General features: G+C 39.6%; 3 protein-coding genes across 7 annotated transcripts; 1 reads left to right on the top strand and 2 right to left on the bottom strand.

Annotated features, from left to right (window-relative positions):
* Positions 1 to 4,899: 4,899 nt before the first annotated feature.
* LOC101168538 (chymotrypsin-like elastase family member 2A) lies at positions 4,900 to 6,990 on the bottom strand. The gene is made up of 8 exons (XM_004070360.2): positions 6,838 to 6,990; positions 6,660 to 6,748; positions 6,488 to 6,585; positions 6,177 to 6,299; positions 5,972 to 6,108; positions 5,448 to 5,593; positions 5,182 to 5,334; positions 4,900 to 4,993 (listed from the first exon to the last, which is right to left on the bottom strand). Exons 1-8 carry the CDS (start codon positions 6,872 to 6,874, stop codon positions 4,976 to 4,978), a joined length of 801 nt encoding a protein of 266 aa, XP_004070408.1. The 5' UTR covers positions 6,875 to 6,990; the 3' UTR covers positions 4,900 to 4,975.
* A 694-nt stretch (positions 6,991 to 7,684) lies between these two features.
* Positions 7,685 to 11,024, top strand: LOC101168781 (chymotrypsin-like elastase family member 2A). Its single transcript, XM_004070361.5, has 8 exons — positions 7,685 to 7,819; positions 7,945 to 8,033; positions 8,715 to 8,812; positions 8,949 to 9,071; positions 9,719 to 9,855; positions 10,234 to 10,379; positions 10,685 to 10,837; positions 10,918 to 11,024. Exons 1-8 carry the CDS (start codon positions 7,783 to 7,785, stop codon positions 10,933 to 10,935), a joined length of 801 nt encoding a protein of 266 aa, XP_004070409.1. The 5' UTR covers positions 7,685 to 7,782; the 3' UTR covers positions 10,936 to 11,024.
* A 3,176-nt stretch (positions 11,025 to 14,200) lies between these two features.
* Positions 14,201 to 19,531, bottom strand: tmem51a (transmembrane protein 51a). Of its 5 annotated transcripts, XM_078949917.1 has the most exons (5): positions 19,394 to 19,531; positions 19,189 to 19,272; positions 18,123 to 18,261; positions 17,406 to 17,895; positions 14,201 to 16,493 (listed from the first exon to the last, which is right to left on the bottom strand). In XM_078949917.1, exons 4-5 carry the CDS (start codon positions 17,825 to 17,827, stop codon positions 16,106 to 16,108), a joined length of 810 nt encoding a protein of 269 aa, XP_078806043.1. In that variant the 5' UTR covers positions 17,828 to 17,895; positions 18,123 to 18,261; positions 19,189 to 19,272; positions 19,394 to 19,531; the 3' UTR covers positions 14,201 to 16,105. The 5 variants fall into 5 exon arrangements, with proteins under 5 accessions (XP_078806043.1, XP_078806042.1, XP_011475208.1 ...); XM_078949916.1 differs by lacking the exon at positions 18,123 to 18,261; XM_011476906.4 differs by lacking the exon at positions 18,123 to 18,261 and having other exon boundaries at positions 19,193 to 19,272.
* Between the last annotated feature and the right edge of the window lie 2,174 nt (positions 19,532 to 21,705).

Genomic DNA, 21,705 nt, shown 5'->3' with positions numbered 1-21,705 from the left:
CGGTTGAGCAGGTCGCCCAATGATCGAAGGGTCGGCGGTTTGATTCCCGGTCCCCCCAGCCAACTGTTGTTGGGTCCTTGGGCAAGACACTTCACTCTCCTTGCCTCCAGTGCAGGTCCACTGGTGAGTGATTGAATGATCCCGGTGATGGTCAGCGCGGCCCTAGGTGCGAAATGGCAGCCACGCCTCTGTCAGTCTGCCCCAGGGCAGCTGAGGCTACAGCAGTAGCTACCATCACCAAGTATGAATGAGGAGTGAATGAATATAATGGACACACTGTAAGCGCTTTGAGCGTCTAGAAAAGCGCAGATAAATCCAATATTATATACATTTTTTTTCATTTAGATTAATAATTTTATTTTACTCTTGATTGGCGAATAAGAAAACAACTTCAGTGTATCAGATGTACTTCACGGGCTGTGGGCTTTCTAAGGTCCCCTTAACACCCACATTTTATGCAAGGTTGTTGATGTTTAGTTCCCGACTAATAATGTGTCGTTTGTTTCCATTAGTGTGGAAGTCAGCACAGCAAAACAACACCACATGTGCTGCTACGCTAATGGGGCTCAGCAATACTCTGTGTAGGTTTGCAAAAATATAAAATAAAAATTATGAAACTTTTTTAATTATTAGTCATAACAACTTAAGTCAGTCAGCAAAAGTTGGGGTTCACAGCTGGAAAGTAATTCATATGACCAGAAGAGGGCAGTGTTGGTGTGTTTAAAGCCTGGACCAGAGTACACTGCAGTTCAGTGAGAGGTTCTTCAAGTTTAGGAAGATGCCTGGTGGGGTTGAAGCAGGCAGATGGGGAGAGGGGGTGTCAAAATCGACTAAAAAATAAAGCAAAATTTCTGGGAATTTTAGTCAATAAAATGTTGTGATACTGCGAATGAAGTAAGTCAATTTGAAAGGAAGATTTGAAGAGGATGAAGTTGAGGATAGTATGAAGAACTAGAATGCTGCAACAACAGAAATATAGTTTATCAGTCACATTAAAACATGAATGGAATTGTAAAACAATGTTAAAGTAAAAAGGGATGATTCAAAATACAATAGGTAATTGCTAAACTGAACTGACTAGGATAAACTGGGCATCCCTGCCCTTAGACCCTCCTTCTCGGTAAGGAAAAGCTAAAAACTATATGTAGATATAATAATAATAATAATAATAATAATAATAATAATAATAATAATAATAATAATAATAATAATAATAATAATAATAATAATAATAATAATAATAATAATAATAATAATAAAATCCAGGAGGAAAAACTCAAACTCAAACTTAAACTCAAACTTTATTTATTTATATAGCGCCTTTCATTTTGGTTAAAAACACAAAGCGCTTAACATAAAAACAGATAAAACAGTCATAAAAAATGAAAGTTGTTCAAAACAGAAAACAAAGGACAATCCCACAAAGAAGGTACCCCTCCCTCACCACCCCCCGCCCCCATCCCCACCCACCCAGTTACCCCAGTAGAACAGTGAACAGAAACAAATAACTGCAGTTGAAGAAGGTCTGGCTTGGTACTGCTGTGAGGAAACGATATCATGGGGATCCATTCATTCCAAGGCCCAGCCCGACCACAGGGGCCATTACCGCAGCGCCCGCCCAACACAGGGCAGCCCAGGGCCCCATCCATGGCTATTAGACCACAGAGTGGGACCCCAGCCCGCCCAACCAGAACGGGCACCACAGCAACGGCATGCCCTACAGGTCAAGCTGGTGGTGCCCAAGAACGATGGATCCCCCAGAGGAAACACTGGAGTAAAAAACATCAGAATAAAAAATAAAAATGATCATAAAATAACAACAATAAAAATAGAAAAAGATAAAAAATAAAATAAGATATAAGAATGTTAGTAATTAAAAAATAAAAAACGTCAGTGATTAAAACATAACCTAAGTATCATTGGTAAAATAACAATAAAAAGATTTGCATATTAGAAACAAAGATAATAATAGTCCTTACAAGAAAATAAATAGATAAATAAATAAACAAATAAATATGTAAATAAATACCTCAATTAATAAATAGATGAATAATAAAAGACATAAGGAATGATCAAAGTCATATAAAAGCCAGACTAAAAAGGTGGGTCTTGAGCCTCTTCTTAAAAACCTCTACAGTCTCTGCGGCCCTGAGGTTCTCCGGCAGGCCGTTCCACAGGCGAGGACCATAATGGCAGAATGAAGCCTCACCATGTGTCTTGGTCCTTACCTTAGGGACAACTAAGAGGCCAGTGCCAGAGGACCTCAGGGTCCGCGAGGGTTCGTATTTTAAAATAATATCATTTAAATAAGAGGGCCCAAGACCATAAAAACATTTGTAAACCATTAAAAGAACTTTAAAATCAATCCTGAAACGCACAGGGAGCCAATGCAGCGATCTTAAAACCGGTGTAATATGTTCCCGCCCTCTGGTTCTCGTCAGAACTCGCGCCGCTGAGTTCTGTAGAAGTTGTAGATTTGAGATCGACTTTTTGGGTAAACCAAAAAGTCGATAAAAAAAAAAAGATAACTAGAATGAACCTCAGGGATGTCCACATGAAGGAGGGATCCTCTCCCAGGACGGACAGGCGTTATTAGCTTATCAAACTCTACAACTACATGTTTGAAAAGTGAAGCACATGGGCTTCACCCAGATGGAATTGGGGCACGGCTGGGAGTGCAAGACGAGCCAGAGGTGAGGTCCACGCCCAAAGACAGGAGCAGGAGCAGAGATGAGCCAGAGGCCAACAGGTACTGAGAGGTTATTTGTCTAGTCTAGAGAATCACAAGAGAGATGTGTAGCAAAAATATGAAAACATGAACATAAAAGATTAGGGTTCAGATGGGATTACATTTTCTTTGGATTTTTGTAACTGCTGACCTTCACTGAGGTGATGTTTACAGAAAGACCCATCACTAGAGCAACAACTGAGAAAGAAAATGATCACAAAGAAGTTCAATGATAATCATAAAAAACTTCAATTGAAGATGGAAAATGTAGTAAATGTGAAAGTCTGTCAGTTCGGATTATAATATCAGGAACGGAAGAACTATTTACAAGAAACCAGCACTTAAAACAAGGTGTGAATGATGCAATGAAGGTCATGGCAGTCCACTGCAGTAACATATTAGTAAATGTATGTTTCTAGCTTCTCATCCTTTAACCACATAATTTCCATTTCCTTTGGGAGTTATTCATAAATAAGGGTATTTGTGTGTTAGTGTCCTGCTAATGACATTAGCTTCCTTTAATAGGCATTTAATAGGCACTGCACCGCCTTTAGCATCAGTTAGCGTGAGGTTTAAGGCACACTTCCCTAAGGATTTATTTAAGGAAGTTTCACAGCCACAACAATATAGACAGAGTAAACAAAAGGTGGAAGATGTGGGTAGTAGAAGATGCCTGATTGAAAAGAAAAATGTTAACAAAAGAGCTCTTAAACTAAATATTTGACACAAAAGACAATAATATGTAACTTACTTTCACCATAACTTGTTTTCCTTAGTTTGTTGTTTTTGTTCACATGTTCACTTTATTTTGTTAGTTTTAAAGTAATTTAGTTTCTTATTTGGGTTCATTTTCAGTCCCTCTTCCTTCCATCATGGTCAAACCTGATCTGAGTTTCCAATCATAACAGCTGATTTTCATTTGATAATTAGCATCAGTGGATTTGAATCCACCTCTCTTCATTTCCTCTTTTGTCATGTGACTTTCAGGGTCACTTACAAGTTTTTGAATTCCTAAAAAATTATATAGTGCCCTGGATTTTAAAATCAATACGGACCTCACTTTCTTATTTATTTATTTGTGTAAACAACAAATATGACTTCACAGATTTCCCAAAATAAAAACTTAATAAATATGAAATATTTTACAAAATTTGCTTTGCTACAGAACTATGTGTTCTGAAGTTGAAAACTTGGAGTGTTAATTAAAAAAAACACGTTTTTTTTTTTTTTTTTTTTTTTTTATGAAAAACTCTTGAAACAAAACACATTGTGGTCAATCTTTACCAATCTGGTGAGCATCAATGCACACTGCTTTTTCGCAGAGACTTCTGGGAAGTTTCTAGGGCACTTGATTTCAGAATTGCAGATTCAGACAATCATACAAAATGGCAAACACACTATATAGTCCACTAAGTAGTGAAGGAATTCAGAAACACCCTTAGTCCTGTTTTTGTGTTTTGGCCGCATTAACATCCAGTTCCTCCAAAAACCGGAAACCTTTAACAGAAATGCTCTGAATCATTTGTTTGCTGTATTTTTTATAGTGACTGTAGACTGATATTTTTACTACAGTCTCACAGGAAGAGCGAACCAGAGGCAGGAAGAGGAAATGGTGTACAGCCACTGTTCCACCAATTACAGTTGAAGACATTCCAGTTTAGTTTTCGTCAGAGGTTCTGCTTAGGCAGGAAAACACAGTTTTACTGCTCATGTTGGTGGCTTTTTCTATGCAAAGAAGGCTTTCGTGGTCCGTGAGGAAACGCAGATGCTGCTACAAAAGCATCTGCATGCGCTCAACCTGCAGTGCAACCAGCTGCTTCACAGCCTCCTGGAACAGTAGTTGCAAAAAATGTCATTAAAAAAAAACAACCAAAGACTGAAAGTCAAGGTTTAATTTGGTGCAAGTCAGTGCTTTTTTTCATTCTTCATCACTAGAAGACATATCTGTGTTACTTATGACTGATATGTCTCCATGGTTAGAGATATTTATGAAAGATGAAGAATTCTGACCTCAAAAATCTAATGGCAGAGTTCGCCTCGTGTTCTAAATCCAAGAAAAAGACCTGCTAGTTCACCATTGCAAGGATACAAAAACCCGCAAACTCAAAACTCCCATGAGCTCACCGTGTACTTTCTGCCTTTTTCTTAATTAGAAAGAAAATGCTTGCAACTATGAATTAATGGATTGTTTATTGAATGGTCAAGTGCAATGATCAGTGATGCAGGACAAACAAAAACAAATCCATCTTAGTATGAAGTCATCACCTGGAACAAGAGAAAAACAGTAGTTTAGGAACAAAACTAATGAATTGTTTTTGGGTTTTTTTTCAAACAAAGGTGCAGTTTAAATGTAAATGAATTTCAATGAATATTCATTTTATTGTGGTAACGTATGTATTAATTTGAGGTTGTGAAATGCAGAGACTGATGTGCAGAAATCTCTTGGGACTCACATTGTTGATCCAGCTGATGTAGCCGCTGACTCTGGTGAAGACAGAGGGCTTCTTGGGGTAGTTGCAGCCCAGGCTGGAGCCGAAGCTCACAATTCCGTGGACATCCCAGGAGCCATCAGGGTTGCGACAGTTCAGGGGGCCACCAGAGTCTCCCTGACAGACGGCAGAGGGGCAACAAGAGTCAAAGATAGAAGAAACACACAGAGCTTACGGCGGCAGTGCAAACTTCCACATGATTTCATTTCAGATCGGGTCATTAGGCTCACGTTGCAGCTAGCCAGCTCTCCGTCTCCTCCGGCACAAATCATGTTGGTGGTGACGATAGTGCCCCACCAGTCAGGCCTGCTGCAGGTGGAGTGTCCAACCACTGGGAGGAGGGCCTGCTGCAGGATATCAGCAATGGGACCTCCAGCTTTAGAAGAGAATTGTGGTTAAATATTACAGTCTGGGATCTCCTGCTGCATGTTTTTTTTTTTTTTTTTGCTTGCTCAGTTTTTAGTTTGTGAAGCTACAAAAATATGATTTGCAGAAATATTACTTTTATCCAAATGCAACATACAATTTCTTTAGAATTAGGATTATGGTCATAATCAGTTCTTGGATGTTTTTCCCTTTCCTGTATTTAAAAGTCAATAGAGGCAAACTGGGAGAAAGAGTGAGGAATGCACTACTGAGAAAATCCCATCTGGCTCCTCTGTCAACCCCGCCCCTGCAGGAATATGGATTACACTTCAAAGACATAGAAGGAGGTCAAGGCTGACCTCCAGGCTTCGGGTTATCAGTAACTCACTCCAGAGACGTCCCCAGCCGGTGACATAGCAGGGAGCACCGTCATCCAGGATTTCACCAGCGTTTGGAAGGCAGGCAGCCCCAATGGTGTTGGAAAAGGTGACTGGAGTTGACAGTTTGATCAGGGCAATGTCATTTCTGAAAACAAAGGAAATATTTAGAGACACAGATGCATCATAAGTCCAGACTCGAGACTGGAGTTCTACCTGATGTTGTAAGAGTCCCAGTTCTCGTGGACGATGATCCTTTGGGGGCTGATGGCGATGGAGCCAGCCTCGTTGTTGGCGCTCAGGTCGTGTTTTCCGATGTACACTCTGTACGTGCGACTTCTGCAGTTACAGATGTCAAGATCTCATGAAGTTTTACACAACCTCAGCGGTTATCGCCTATCATTACAGTTGCAGTGAATTATGGGAAGGAAGCATAACTCTGTCTAGAAAAGACAACTCATGTAGATTTTTTAACGCACTCTTCAAAACCGTTTTTTTTTTTTCTTTTCCAACATTCCATGTCTTACCCGATGCAGTGAGCAGCAGTGAGGACCCACTCGTTGGAGATCAGGGTACCCCCACAGGTGTGGTAATAAGTGTTACCACTCAGGTACTGCAGGGACACCTGAGAACAACACGTCATATTAGTGTGTGAGCAAGACATTGCACCAAACAAAAGCAGATTCAAGTGGGTATTACCTGCCAGGGCCAGCTGTGCGCTCGCACATCTTCTCCACCGACCACCCTCGTGACAACAGGGGGGTATGTGGGCAGGCCACAACTGTACGCTGCAAGACAACGTTAGAAAGCCTTCATTTGCTGGTGTCAGGTTAAGGCTGCTTGTTGTATGCTAGGTAGAACGACATGGGGAGCTTACCACCAGCAACAAACAAAGCCAAGATCAAGAACTTCATTGTGACCGTCACTAACTCTCAGGGGGGGATCGGTCCTCCTTATATACCGGGTAGATTGATAAACACATTTGTTGCTCAACTTTACCCTCACACAGAAACGTTTAGTGGAAAAAGATATTCTGGAGATAAGTTACCATAAATATCCCTAAATAAACTTTGTCTGCCCACCTCCTCTGTGTCTGTGAACCACACAGATGCTTTCTGAGGGAAGCTGCTCTCTTAGTTTCATATAGTTTTTTATTTTATTTTGACACTTCTAAATCAACACAAACAAACTAAACCAACCCCATAAAAGTATTTATATGCTAAAAATGAAGCAGAAGAAGACATTTCAAGGATGGCTCATACTTCTTAACTCCAAAGGGTTTTCAGTTAACAGGAAAGTTCTCCATTTGAACTCTAATAGGAATCTTCAGCAATTAAGAAAACACAAGTCTGACAATAATATCATCTATGTAGTGAAATAATTAAAAATCTCAACAGGAGTTTCTGCTTCACCTTCTTGCCGTCAAGTTTTGTTGTGTATTAGTGGAAAAATAACCATAGAGTAAATGTATGAAACAATTTAGAGCAACTGTTTACAGTCACCTGCTTCAGAACCCTAAGTTACTTTGGGAAAAAAAGTTTAATTTGGTCAATTTTCTAAAAGATCTTTCGATAATCTCCTAAATTCTAAAGAAAAGTCTTAATTTTATTGAAATGCAGAACAAACACACACACAAAAAAAGGTTGTGGCCTTGGCCTGTTCATGCCTGCACGTTTGGTGTCCATCCAGCGACATCCTATCAAAGTGCAAATTTCTACGAATTCCACAAATAAGATACGGCTTTTTTGAAGCTTACATAAGATTGCCAAAGTATATAAGCGCGTGTCCAAGTTTAAGCACCAGTTGTGGAGGTTCAGACACCATGAAGTTCTTAGTGCTTGCCCTGTTTGTTGCTGGTGGTAAGTCTCTGCTTTTTTCTTTGAAAAATACATAAAAAAGTAACAAAACCTTTATTCAAGTTTTTTTTTTTAACTTTACACGTGAAGCTTAAACCTTAAAGAAACTGTTGGATGCGTCTTTGCAGCCTACGGGTGCGGCTTGCCCACCTTTCCCCCCATCTTGGGCAGAGTGGTGGGAGGACAGGATGTCAGGCCTAACAGTTGGCCCTGGCAGGTACAAACATTTTTAAAAAGAAATGACTTTGGTATTTCTGACATTATTATATCATAAACAATATTTAAAAATGTAGGTGTTTTACAGAAATGGAAATAGGGAAAAAACATTCTAAAACTAAAGTTTTTAGCATGTTTAGAGATTGAAGATGATTCTAAAGAGAAATATTTGACTTTGATCAGAAAATCTGATCCTTCCCCACAGAAAGCAGAAAATTATTTATTTTTTAACCCTAGAACACTTTCGCTATAAAAAGTTACACCATCACTTTTGCCGGGTAATTTTTACCCGATATAATGTACCCAACATAAAGTATTTTTCATAAAAAATAGATCAAACATGACAATACATGATAAATTCTAGTGGTTTTCTTTTATTTTCAACTGTTTTATGTGTAACAAAATGAAAAAGAAAAACATAGGAAGTTCCTAAAAACATTCTTAAGAATAACTGATAAATGAGAAATCTGAGAACATAAAACTCTTAAAAAATAATAAAATGATCCTAGAAACTGGGTTTTTGGTGCACCATTTCCTGGGACATGTGAGACTTCCCTGGTGAAGGCACAGACTCCTCGACACGTGACATTTTGAAATTAATTTTCCGGTTATTCGTTTTGCTCAGGTGAAAATCACCCGCCGATAGTGCTCTAGGGCTAATAACTGCTTTTTTGTGTTTTAGATTTCCCTGCAGTATAACAGCAATGGTGAGTGGAGACACACCTGTGGGGGTACTCTGATTTCTGACCAATGGGTGCTCACTGCTGCTCACTGTATCAGGTATAAGAAAGTCAAGCAACAAGGTTCCAATGGGTCCAAGTTTCTTGACTCTGAATCAAATCAAACAAAAACTGAATGATAAGAATTTAAAGAAAAAAAAACACTTTCAAATGGATCTTTGTGCTTCTTCTTAAAGTTCTGGAAGGGAGTACAGAGTTGCCCTGGGGAAGCACAACCTGCCTGAGACAGAGGACGGCTCTGTGTTCAAGAGTACAGCCAACATCATTGTTCATGAGAATTGGAGCTCCCTGTTCATTCGGTAACAGAAGTGAAATTCTAATTCTAATTGTATTTTTCACATACATTGTCATTCCTCCCTCCATCCTCTAAACCTGTTTTTTCACTGCGCTGCTGGAGCCTATCCCGGCCATTTGTGGGCCAGGATCGCCAGTCTGACGCAGGGCCACAATCACACACCCATGCACACTCGCATTCATTCCTATGGACAGTTAACAATGAACCTATGAAGCCTGTTTCTGGACAGTGGGACGAAGCACCCGGACAGAACCCACACATGCAAGGGGAGAACATGTAAACTCCCCCATGGGTGATTCTGTTTGAGGTGCTCCAGCCAGGACTTGAACTGTGCCACCGTGGAGCCCAAAAAAATTAAAAATACAACACTCAAAGTGTAATATGTAGTGAAATACTTCGTACTATTGTCCGACAGAGTACATCCCTAAGAGCAGTATAAAAACCATAAAAGTTAAGTGTATGAATATGAAAAGACATTTGAGTAAATATATGACAATATAGTCTACTATACAGTGTTAAGTGATTTTGGCTCACATGTAAAGCATCCATGTGCTGCAGAAAGTTCAAAATGTGTAAAGTGATGAAGCAGTGAGGAGTAAAGACGCTCACTATCCGCTCCAACTGATCGAGCTTGATCTCCATGTTTTCCAGAAATGACATTGCCCTGATCAAGCTGGAGTCTCCCGTTGAGTTCTCAGACTCAATCATGGCTGCTTGTCTCCCCGCCGCTGGCTTTCTCCTCCCCCACAACGAATCCTGCTTCGTCACCGGCTGGGGCCGCATCTACAGTGAGTAAACCGTTTTAGAGAAACAAAAATTCATTTTAGTAAGTGCAGAATATATGTATATATTCTTTTTAAGAAATTGAAATACTTTACAGCATTTATGCCAGTGTGAAGCTTTTCTGTTTTACAAGCAAACCTGCTAGAGCAGAAAAAGCAAAATGTGATGCTTCTATCACATTTAAAAATACTTTTTGACAAAGAAGTCTGTTTTTTGTTTTTTCTGCTGGGTAACTCTTATATTCTACAAGTTAAAAAACCTTTGTTTCACCTCTTGTCACCTAAGCTTTCGTCAGAGTGTTGCAGTTGCATCAGATGGCCACTAGAGTCCGTGCTTTGGTCAGTGGAGTTTTTCTAGCTGAGCTTGTGTCCTCTCCCACACAGCCGGAGGTCCCATTGCAGACATCCTGCAGCAGGCTCTTCTGCCTGTGGTGGACCACGCAACATGCAGCAAGTCAGACTGGTGGGGCTTCCAGGTGACGGAGACCATGGTCTGTGCAGGTGGAGACGGAGTTGTGTCTGGCTGCAACGTGAGTACAGAATAGTGAAGGAAACAGTATGTCATAGCAACAATAATGAGCTGCGGTTTTTAAAGAAACAGGAGATGTGATGATCAACTGATTTTCCTCATGCATCTTTATTTGTTTTCTTTTATTGCATATTATTGTGTCGTTTTCATGTCAGGCTAGCACTTTTCTTAAAGTTATCCATTTGTTGCCTTTAGTTTTGTTGCTTTTCTTTATTTTAATAAAAAAAAACACCTATTTATCTATTGCAGATCTTCACTGAAAGTTGTTGTTGCTTTTCAGACATGTGTTTTTGATTTACCTTTCAGGGAGACTCTGGTGGTCCCCTCAACTGTCAGGCCGCTGATGGCTCCTGGGAGGTTCATGGCATCGTCAGCTTTGGATCTGGACTCAGCTGCAACTATCCCAAGAAGCCCACCGTCTTCACCCAAGTCAGCTCCTACATCGACTGGATCAGCAATGTAAGGAAACAGAAACGTGATCGCCTCGTGTAATGCTTTACAATCCGATCCAACACCAATGTCTCTGATCTATATTACAGAAAATGGCATCCTACTAATGGATCCGACTTCCTGAATCAAAGCCACTGAGAGGATTTGTGAACAACATCAAGAATCACAAACACAATAAAATATTCCTGTCCAAAAATAGTGTTCACTTTGCTTTTTGCTTTTCAGTTAAACATTGTGTCACCTGTGATCCAGACATTCAAGCTTTCTGTGGTTCAGATAATCTAAATTCAAATGTTTTAGATAAAATAACTGCAGAACTTTACATCTTTCTTAGCTTTATGTCACCAGAAGTTGCATTCATTCCTATTTGATCCGGCTGTGCAGCAGTCCTGGACTGCAAGGACCAGATTCACAATTCCTATTACTTCCTGCACCTTCAAACAAAACATTTTATCCCGCCACATACTCAAAAACTCCCCAAAATGTACACACACCCTAGTACCAACAAAAAAAAAGATGACTTCACAGCAGAAGGCAAACCCATCAAAGAAAATTAAAGGGGCAAAAATCTCCTATGGGGTTAAAAAAAAAGTCGTACCCAATATCAAAACCAAAACAGCTGTGTCAAGGATATCCAAAGAAAGTTTTAAAATTATTATGGGATGGCCACAACACCTACAGCTTGGGGATCCTGTTGTGGCCTTAAGTGTAAAATTTTGCGATTTTTCCCACAAATGGGAAAAAGAAAACTCAATTTGAGCGATCTTCACACAAAAAAAACATCCCACACACATTAAAGTCTACAACCACGACTGAAGTTTTGTCAACCTTTGACCCAACGATCAGGCCGCAATCTTGAATTGGCCTATGCAAAATCACCTTTAGTACCAGTTACAAATTGAAACTCCTCCTAGGAGTTTATTCAATCGCCTCATAACTCCTCGAGCATCAAAGCGAAGCTATTTGAGATAAAATGTTGAAAATTAGGAGTTGTAGTTGTAGTAAACGTGGCGAGTTTTAAATAAAAAAGGCGTTCCCCTGACGTTCCCATTTTTTTACTGGAATATTGGGAAAATGTAATACTGGTACATGAATTCCTGGCTCAAGCTGAACGAAATATGACATATGATATGAAATTAACATATTAGGAATGTGAGCGTCTATGACAAAAAAACTCAGATTCAAAGTAAATCCAAAACTTTACTTTTTATCAATTCTTCTGAAAATTGCAAAGAAAGACCTTTTGGTCACCCCCAGGCGACAAAAATATAAGAGTTGCTATGGGGGCGGTGGTGGGGGCAGGTAGCGCCTGCGGGCCATACAATGCTGCTCACGCCTTTAATTCTCATTTAATTCTGAACTCTTTTTTTTTTTCAGTAAGATGCTAACAGGATAAAATGTCATGTCTTTGGGAGACATCAAAGGGAAAAAAAATACTTTACAAAAAATAAAAAGAAAGCTCTATTTACTCGCTTCTTATCATCACAATTCAAACAGACAGATTCGGAGAACTCATGTCCAGACTTACAGAAGCTGATTAACACCTATCATCTTGCAGGCTGGATCACTGTAACAGTCTCTAAAACAGACGGTAAGACAGCTGCAGTTCTGCTGCCAGAGTCTTCGTTAGAACCAGAACTGAACTGAACCCATTATTTCTTTTCTCATTCTTACACAAACAAAATGATATATGAATTGTTTAAGTAAGTTAAATGGCTTTTTTTTTTCAATAAGGCCAAAAAAAAAAATCTCCGGTAAGCAGACAGCTATAGGATCTGAACCAAACTGGACCAAGCTGGGTTTTTTTAATCAGCTGCATAAATGGAACTATCACCTGGTGACCTATTTGCCCCAGTTTAAATGTGTTTGTTATGCTGCACTCCAACGGTTTAGTGGTAATTTATTCTGACTTATCTGTCCCACAGGTCGTTTATTGCAACTTATCTGTTGCTTAGTAAAGTCATTTATGAGGACTTACCGGCAGAACTTCAGCAGCCTGAGCGGCGGATGGGACAATCCTGACAAGCCTTCATTTATGTCATCAGCCTCAAATCATTTGTGTGATTTTTCCAGAATGCACCGAAATACCCAAGAAATGATGTAAATACAGGAATTTGGGTATTTTAAGGACAAAACCAAGTCCATTCAAATCTTCAGGCTCAAGTGTGTCCTAGTAACTAGTGGAGACAAATACATATGGGGGTTTCACGAAACTAAACCTTTTTTCAAGTGTCAATGAACTTAGACGTTACACACCTTTCAACCAGTTGATGTACTGACCTGTAAAATCACGTGTTTCACTTACCATAAAAACAGAATTATTCATTCCAAGGCCGTCCTTTGGAAATGATTCACATAAATGAACATTTACTAACCTTTACCAAGCAGCCCGGTGTCACCTCAGAGGCTGCCAGTGTGCCTGTCAGGGGAGTGCCGCGTCTCCGATAACTGGAATCTCTACACAGACGAAAGCAGTGAAGCAATAAAGCATTTACACGTTATAGGCTTTGTTTTCAAATGCCTTTATCAGCTGGGGGTATAGATTTCCCGTTTGCAGGAAGGATATTGTCTGGATGAAACGGTCTTACCAGAGGCTCATCCTGCCCCATTGGACTCCGAGCTGAAACAATGTTATGGATATACAGAATATATACAGAATGATTAAGGGTTTTATCAGGATCCTCATCAGAGGCCAGTTAGTCCACATGCATGCAAATTAGGATCATGACTCTGCAAGGAAGAACAGTTATACGACTTATCAATTTCTACTGCAGCCAATGTTTCTTTTACTGGCTAAAGGTATTGTCAGTTGTGATAAATGTCTGATGATGGAGGGAAAAAAAATACTGAAAAATATAATGAACAGACTGAAGAAATAATAGGACTCAGTTGGACACAGCCTTAACATCAGGTCTCTTGAAAATGTTTATAAGACACACACACACACACACACGTTAAATTTTCCCCCAATCCCATTCAATCATCTTTTCCACAGTCAGTGGTTTGCTGGATGATTTTTGGCTGCAGGCTCTTCTGCTCTCCATGACCCGTCAGGAGAAATGTGGAGTCTGCTAGCACTGCTGCAAGTCTCTACCAGAACTCTTCATTTTACAATCCAACTGTAATGCAATAGGCAAATACAGCCCTTTTTAGGATACTGGTCAATGTCATATTTGAAAAAAACATTCAATTAACACAAGTAAAACAGATATCGATCTCTAGAAATTAAGGTTACTTGTTACCTAACAACACTTTGCTGATTTATGTTTTCAGACATTTTCAGATAATTTCAGATCTCCCAAATTGTGTTTTTATCAGTTCAAAAATATCTAATTACTTTCCTGGAAAAGAAAACAAGATAAAAAAAAAATCTTACTTTTCCCTTTTATTTCTTATAAAATGTACATCAATGTTCATAAAGTTAAACTCTTCATAATAACATAAAGATCATCACAGAAAAACAAATGTTCACAGTGTATTTATAAAACAGAACAAATATTAGTCATAAAAGAAGGAAACTTTAAAAAAAAACAGTGACTCCTGAATTCCAACATTATCATTTGGTAATATAAAAACTTTTACTAATTAGATATAAAACTAGTCTTTTAGTAAATTGTTCATTTGTAAATGAGGTACACTGCTTACAGAGCAGGACAAAGTTTGTTTTAAGACATTTTCATGGCAAAGAAATCCTGATTTACTTCAACTCCACTGACAACAACCAGCTGGCACTTTTTAAAGTTCCCCCACTTTTGTTACAAAACACAACCTTGAAACTGGATGATCACAACATACAATTAAAAAAGTCATTTACTTTTTTTTTTTTTAAAAAGAGCTTTAGTTGTGCAAATTGGTATAAGATGAAGTTTTGACTTCAGTCGGTCATTTCTACAAAACTAGAGGACAGGCGAGTGTACAGATGTGATGGTCAAAAGAAGTATTGTAAACCAGAGCTGCTCCCCTGAATAAAGCCTGGAGCAGGCTGTGCTCTCTTTCAGCGGAGTGAATGCATACTTTCAACGTGAGCGCCGTAGCTAGTGAAGCAGCAGTGGTAAGCAGGGCAAGCTGTTATGATGTTACAGCTGCACAAAGACTCTTTCTGTCGAGGAAGAAAAAAAAACTGCAGAAAAGCAGAAGACACAATGTCTTCACAGCTCACCATGACTACATGGCAGAGGCTGCCAGCGTGCTCCCGCATGCCTTCTGCTGCTGTTTGCAACAGCTGAAGCAACACTGCACTAAAAGAGCAACAGGGCTGCCGCTAAAAGCGGGTTTTCAAACCTTTTGACGAGTGTTCGTGTTATAAGGCACTCAACAAGAGGAGCAAACACTTTATCACAGCTTCATTTGGCAAATATTATTCCTAGAAAATTGAGGTTGATTTTTTTTAAATGACAAAAATTATTTGGTTTTTGTTAATAAAACGCTGACGTGTCCTTTCTAAATAACATCCAGTCAATTTAAATATAAAACAATGTCCTTAAAAAGCTGCATAAACTGTTTTGGTGTTTTACATGGTGAGGTTCTTTTCAACTTTTAAAGCACAAATAAAGAAAAGTAAAATTAGCAAATGTATGTTATAAATAAAAGCAAAATCTCTAGCTAAGTGTAAACTAAATTAAGTGACTGATTGATACACTGAATGCATTTCTGGGCTATGTGGGGTTTTTTTTGGTAATAGTGCTGATTATAATTGAGTCAGTCTAACGTCCACAGTGCCTCAATGCAGAATTTCTGTGACTTTTTAACTTCTTTAACATAGTTTGTTCTTGCTAACTTGTTTGAAGTTTATTTAAAATCTGGATCTATTCAGGTAACAACTGCACTAAAGCATAATCCCACATCTTCAGCCCAAACATTTGTTGCTCTCTCACAATAGAAAGACTTTGCTCTCAGTTTTTCATCTCCACCTTTAAATGCACATGTAAGTCCTAAGAGCTGCCTTTTACTAATGTCCTCAGCCTCCCCTGCCATCATCTCATCTGTGTGCAGAGCACTTAAGACCTAAAATAGCATGAGAAATCTCCATCTAAATCCAACGTATCACCGTCAGATCTGCCAATTTCACTGAGGGATCCGTGCTCACCGTCGTATTCATGACATCCACAGTTAAAGAGAATCTTCCTCTGTCCTGTGGTCCGAATTAAAGAGAACGAAAATGCTCCATAAAAGGCAGAAGAACGCGTGAGCCCTGGTATCAGCAGGGATATCCAGATCCACAAAAGATGATCACAAAGGATTCATTTCACTGTTCTTTCAAACACTATCAGGACAATGTCAAAGAGGAGGAACTTTATCCTCATACTGTGGTGGTGGGGTAAGTGGTTCGATGCTATTTCCAGTTGTTGGCTGGGAAGTGTTCTTCATGGACAGCTTCTCTGACTTAATCCTGCGGATCTTAATAGGGAGCAGAGTGCGGTTGTTTTTCCCAGGTTTGTGGTTTGATCCCAAAACGGCAGCAGTAGCTGGGGCGGCTTGTGAAGGGGGCGCTATGACTCCTGATTCTTCATTCTCATACCGTATGACGTCCACCGTGACCAAGTCTTCGTAGGACGGCAGCTGAGAGGTGCTCGGACGGAAGTTGCTCTGACGGACAGGGTACTGACCGCTGCCTACCGCCTCCTCATAAGTGGGCACAGCATAGCGCTGCGCCTGCTCCTCAGCGCTGAAAACACATATGAGACACATAATATTAATGTCACATAGATATATTTCTTTTAACAATCACTTTTTAGCTGAACTTAAAGATTTACAAAGTAAATGCTAGACTGCAAATGTTTTTCTCTTTAGTTTCATAACATTAACCCTTTAACACTGGAACTTTAGCTCCAGCATTGACATTCTTTCGACTACCGTAACTCTTCAACCGTTTCCACCAGGGGTGTGAAATCCTGCCTTATCTGCTGCTGACTACCTGGATAAGGTGTGTTTAGCCCAGAAGGAGCTTCAGTGGTAGGTTGGTTAGAAAACATGTTGGACACCATCCTTTGAGGCCTGGTCTCTGACATTTGTGGTTTACGCAAATAATGTAATTCCAGGAGATTCTGAAGCAAGGTAAAGCAGCCTTGCAGATATGCGATCCTTTCCAGTAGTGAAGTGCTTACACAGTTAACATAAAAAAGCTGTTTCTATCATGAAGAAAAGCGCCTTTGCAGGGTTATATGTCAGTGCACGGTCGATACGAAAAGCCGCTGTTCTCTGCATCAGAATTAGCTGATTCACGTTGATCGCGTAAATGCTCAAAATTTACCGGTACACTATGTCAAAAAGGGTGTGTCGCTGTTAAAGGGGTAAATGGTATTCCTGTATCATAAAATATGAACTTACAATATGTCCGTTGAAAAGAAGCATTGGAAAATAATACATATATTTGCACAAGTTAGCGGCAAACTCACAAAAGATAAAAAATATCAAACATGTCTTTGCATAGATTTGAAAAACTACTCATCCTAGGATAAGTTTGTTCCAAGAACATCTCTGATACTACAATCTGTCATTCCTCAATGTTTAGGCATTCTCAGAACAAAAAAATGCAGGGCAATAAAAAAAGTACAAGTTGCTTCATGATCAAACTCACATTTGTCTCTCCTGCTCCTGTGATGTCTCTTGTCTTTGGTTCTGGGCCTCCTGGAGCCTCTGCTGCGCCCGCTGCTTGTTCCTTATCCCCAGACACAAAGACAGCAACAGCATAGCTACCCCACAGCCAATCAGCACAAAAGCCACAGAGGACGCTTTATTCCGCTTTTCTTCGCTCACACCTCCCCCCCCTGAGCTGGAGCTGCTGTTATTAAAAGGTACATCTGAAGGCACCACACTCCACACAATCATCACAACACTGAGGGCGATGAGACCAACTCCCAAAGCACATAGTGCATACTGGGATCCCGAGTTTCCACTGTTTTCATTGCTACTGTGGTTGTTGTTGTTGTTGTTGCTGTTGTTGCCATTATTTGCTCCACTCCCAAGGGCATTCGGGTGTCCATCCACACTGGAACGCATCTTCTTAGTGTCAAACTTTAAGTCCAACCAGTTGTAGTGTGATCAAAACTGGCACAAGGAAAAGCACTCTAAAGAGAGATGAGAGAAGAGAAAAAAGCCTAAGCGATCATAAAACGCAGGAAAAAAAATACCCTATCCATTTCCTTTTTAAGGGCAAACATAGTTGGTTCTAATCTTTCCCAATTCAGGAGAAACCAAATCTCCTTTTCTCCTGTGAGCTGTACCTGAACAGGACAACTCCTTTTCTTTGCTGGAGCTTTATAATGTCTTAGAACATGCTGATCAGAGGTTGTACCTTATAAGAGTCGTTTTGTTTTTCTTCCTTAAGAAACTGACAGTCCATTCACCAAAGTAACATAAACCGAAGGCTTCCATGGGTAGGTGTGCTGCCAGGTAAAAAATTTACAGCAGCCTCGCCTTTCAAAGTCACAGCACTGTCAACACATTCAAACAACACATATCAGCTGCTGTGGCCATTCTAAGGAAAGCCCTACAGATATTGCACAATCCTACAGACTGAGTGATATGCTATCTCCTTTACAATCAAAGACACAGAGCAATAGTGCATAGGAATAAATCTATGACAATTACTGGAAATGCTATAGCTGTAGGAAGAAAAGGGTTTCCTTGAAAGTCAGTGGGCATGACTAGCACACAGCCAACATACTTCCAACACTTTAATGATCTCATGTGAACCACATCAACCTTTTTGTTGGTGTAGACACACAAGGAAGGTCACAAAGGAAAAAAAAAAAAGATGAATGTATTTGCTTTAGTCCAAGAAACTCATCACTGTGTGTGTGTGTGTGTCCACTTCAGAGGGAGAGGCAACCCCCCTCCACTACGGAATGCAAGGTATGGGAGAGTGGAGCTGAAACTACTGATTTCAGATCAAATCCCTTCATCTAGAAGTCCAGACTGCTCACGAGTGTTTTGAAAACCAGAAAGGGACCGTGGCGTGTAGCCAAACGATGCTAACCGTTTCGAGCTAAAAACACTGAAAGCTATTCAACAAACAGCGCCTTAGCGGGACAACAAATAACCTCCGTGTCGTGTGTCACTTTAGCATGTGTTTACTAAAATACGAATTAAACTTATTTAAAAATGTTAAAATCACCAAAAATGTGCTGCAAACGTTTGTGTTTTATAGTTTCAAATTAGGCGGATACAACATACATGATACACATATACATACCCAAACAAAATTATTCGCTCGGCTTTTATGTTCAACTAAAAAACACAGCTTTGAAGTTAAGGTACTTAAAATGGTAAGTTTAAAAGAAAAACCTCGTGTCCTTTCTTTTTCATTTTTTTTCCTATTGGTGAAGTGATACTTTGGAAAACTTTGAGAGTACACTTACTTACTGCTACATGCACATCAGACAGATGCCCGCCCGTCTGTCTGTCTGTCCGTCCGTCCGTCCTCCTCGCGCAGCTTCACAAAGCTAGCATCAAAAAGCGTCGCGTTAACGGTCGAGCTGTGGCAAACCTGACCCGGAGATGACCGGACAGCGCTGTCGGTATTTAGTTTGAGGGTAGACAGCGTCCGAGGGGCCAAAAACTTACCCCTGAGAGACAGATGGACCCGACAGACAGCAGGAAGGAGGGGTTTACGGCCTGACAACACTTCCAGTTTCTTTAACCCTCTCGCGCTCACGGAGGGGCGCAGTGCCTGCTGGGAGATCCACATTCGAGGTGTTTGACCTATTCCTATCCCCATGAACTCATTTTATTTATCTTCATATATATATATATATATATATATATATATGAAGATAAATAAAATGAGTTCATATATATATATATATATATATATATATATATATATATATATATATATATATATATATATATATATATATATATATATATATATATATATATATATATATATATAGCATATTTTGTTTTACATGTTCTCACAAAAATGTAGTTGTTTATGCAATGGCCCGTTGCGCAGTGCCCTGACAGATGTCTCTATAATTGATTTATTTAAATTCAATTAGCTGATGTGAAAAATCAGTTTCGGAAAATCATTTCCGAGTTTGTCTTGGCCTTTTTAGTCAAAAATCTATTCCAGTTTAAAAAAAAAAATCCATACAGAAAATAGAGAAAAGCACTATTAGACAAAGGACTAAGCCTAATCCGAATTCTTCCTCTACCCCTCCAATTGGGTGTTTGGAGAGACTTTCCGAAATACTTTTTTAAAAGGGGAAACCTAGCGGCGGTGGGCTCTCACTGAATCCCTCCGTGCAAGGGTAAACAGAAACACATTACTTCATGTGGGTGTGCTCTGAAGCACAGAAGTTTATGTAATAACTTTTTTGTTTTAGCATCCGTTTTCAAAGTCATAAAACTGATGTTATGTATTTTCCGAGTGCTGGCAGCTACTTGCTAATGTACCTTACTATGGATTACTAATCGATTGGGAGTGACGTACGGATCAGAAGACACTATTTTTCTATAACTCTGTTAGGAAGGCTAAATGTAGGGCAAGGGAGAAGCTGTAGGGCTAAGGAATGAATTCAGATTTGGCCTTAGTTCCTGGTTAGAACCTGAGGGAAAGGGGTCATCCAGTCCAGTTATCCCTTTCCCCTCATGTTCCAAACAGGAAGTACCCTTGGGCTTCACAAACCCAAAATCCCTTAGACCGTTTGTTAAGAAATAAACAGCTGTTACTTAGTCATTATATTTGTCAGAATAACCATTCTTGCTCTACTACCTGTTTTAATATTGCAAGTTATCTGGGCTGCACGTTCATGCCTTACAACGAGAAATCCCAGCAGGGACATTCGTGTTTGTTTGGTTGTTCTTCGGGTACGCCAAGTTCCTCCCACAGTCCGAAAACAGGCTTTAAAAGTTAATTGGTTGATCTAGATTGTCCCAAGGTGTGACATCGAGTGAATATGGGTGCCTTACGATCTGCCCTGGGTGTACCCACCTTCGCCCAACAGTAGCCAGATTAATAGATGGATGGATCCAAATTATTAAAGTGATAAACCGAACATTAAATGGATGTGGCGCCCACCTGGCACCCCCCCCTTAACATTAGAAATGTTTGATGTGGACTTCAAACAAGCTCCCTCCTGATTGGCGAGAGTGGTTTCCATATAAACAATGACTCAGACCAACTCGGTCCAGTCCCTGCTTACTGATGTTGTCTGGCTACAACATGACGACATACATATCACAAAAATATGGCGACTAAATTGACTCCATTTCATTGAAGTCGGAAGTAGCCTAAGGCATTTTCTATGTGTGACATCACACTCACTTGGTCCAGTTCTTTTATACAATCAATAGCTTTGATACATGATTTTGTGTATTACAAAAAAACAAAAAAACTAAAATCCTTTACTAAATTAGCTAAGAAAGTAATCATGAAGAAAAACCCATCAGTTGGCGGTGACATCCAGGGGACACAGTGAAGCTGAGTCATAGCAACTTTACCTAAAATCTTCTTCTTTTCACTAGCCTGGTGTATTGTAATAAAACAAATACTAAATCGTAAAATTTGGCACAACACTTGTTTGACACTTTCAACATAAACAAACTGGTAGAGGGATGCAAGGATTCACTTTCCCAACAATTTGTTCATCAGGGTTTTTTATTTTATTTTATTTTTTTGTCACCTGTACTCATTGGGGAAAGACTCCTTGTTTTTCAACGTGATTCCACCCTTTGGTGGTTTTCCACAAATGACTCATTCAGTGTGTCTGTTCAAATGGTGTGCTTTCCAAGATGATACATTAGAGGAGGGATAGGATTTATTTCTTTTTTTTCCCCATAGAGGTGGCTTTTATTAAAAAGAATGGAAAATTTCCAAGAGGATTTTTGCAATGGACAAACTGACTTAAAAAAAATGAACGCAGCTGATA

The sequence above is a fragment of the Oryzias latipes genome, chromosome 7 (genome assembly GCF_053564925.1).
Source record: "Oryzias latipes strain Hd-rR chromosome 7, Olatipes_Hd-rR_3.1".
In the NCBI taxonomy this organism is placed as follows: domain Eukaryota; kingdom Metazoa; phylum Chordata; class Actinopteri; order Beloniformes; family Adrianichthyidae; genus Oryzias; species Oryzias latipes.
Note: the sequence above shows the minus strand (reverse complement) of the source record. Positions and strands in the feature narration are given on the sequence as shown.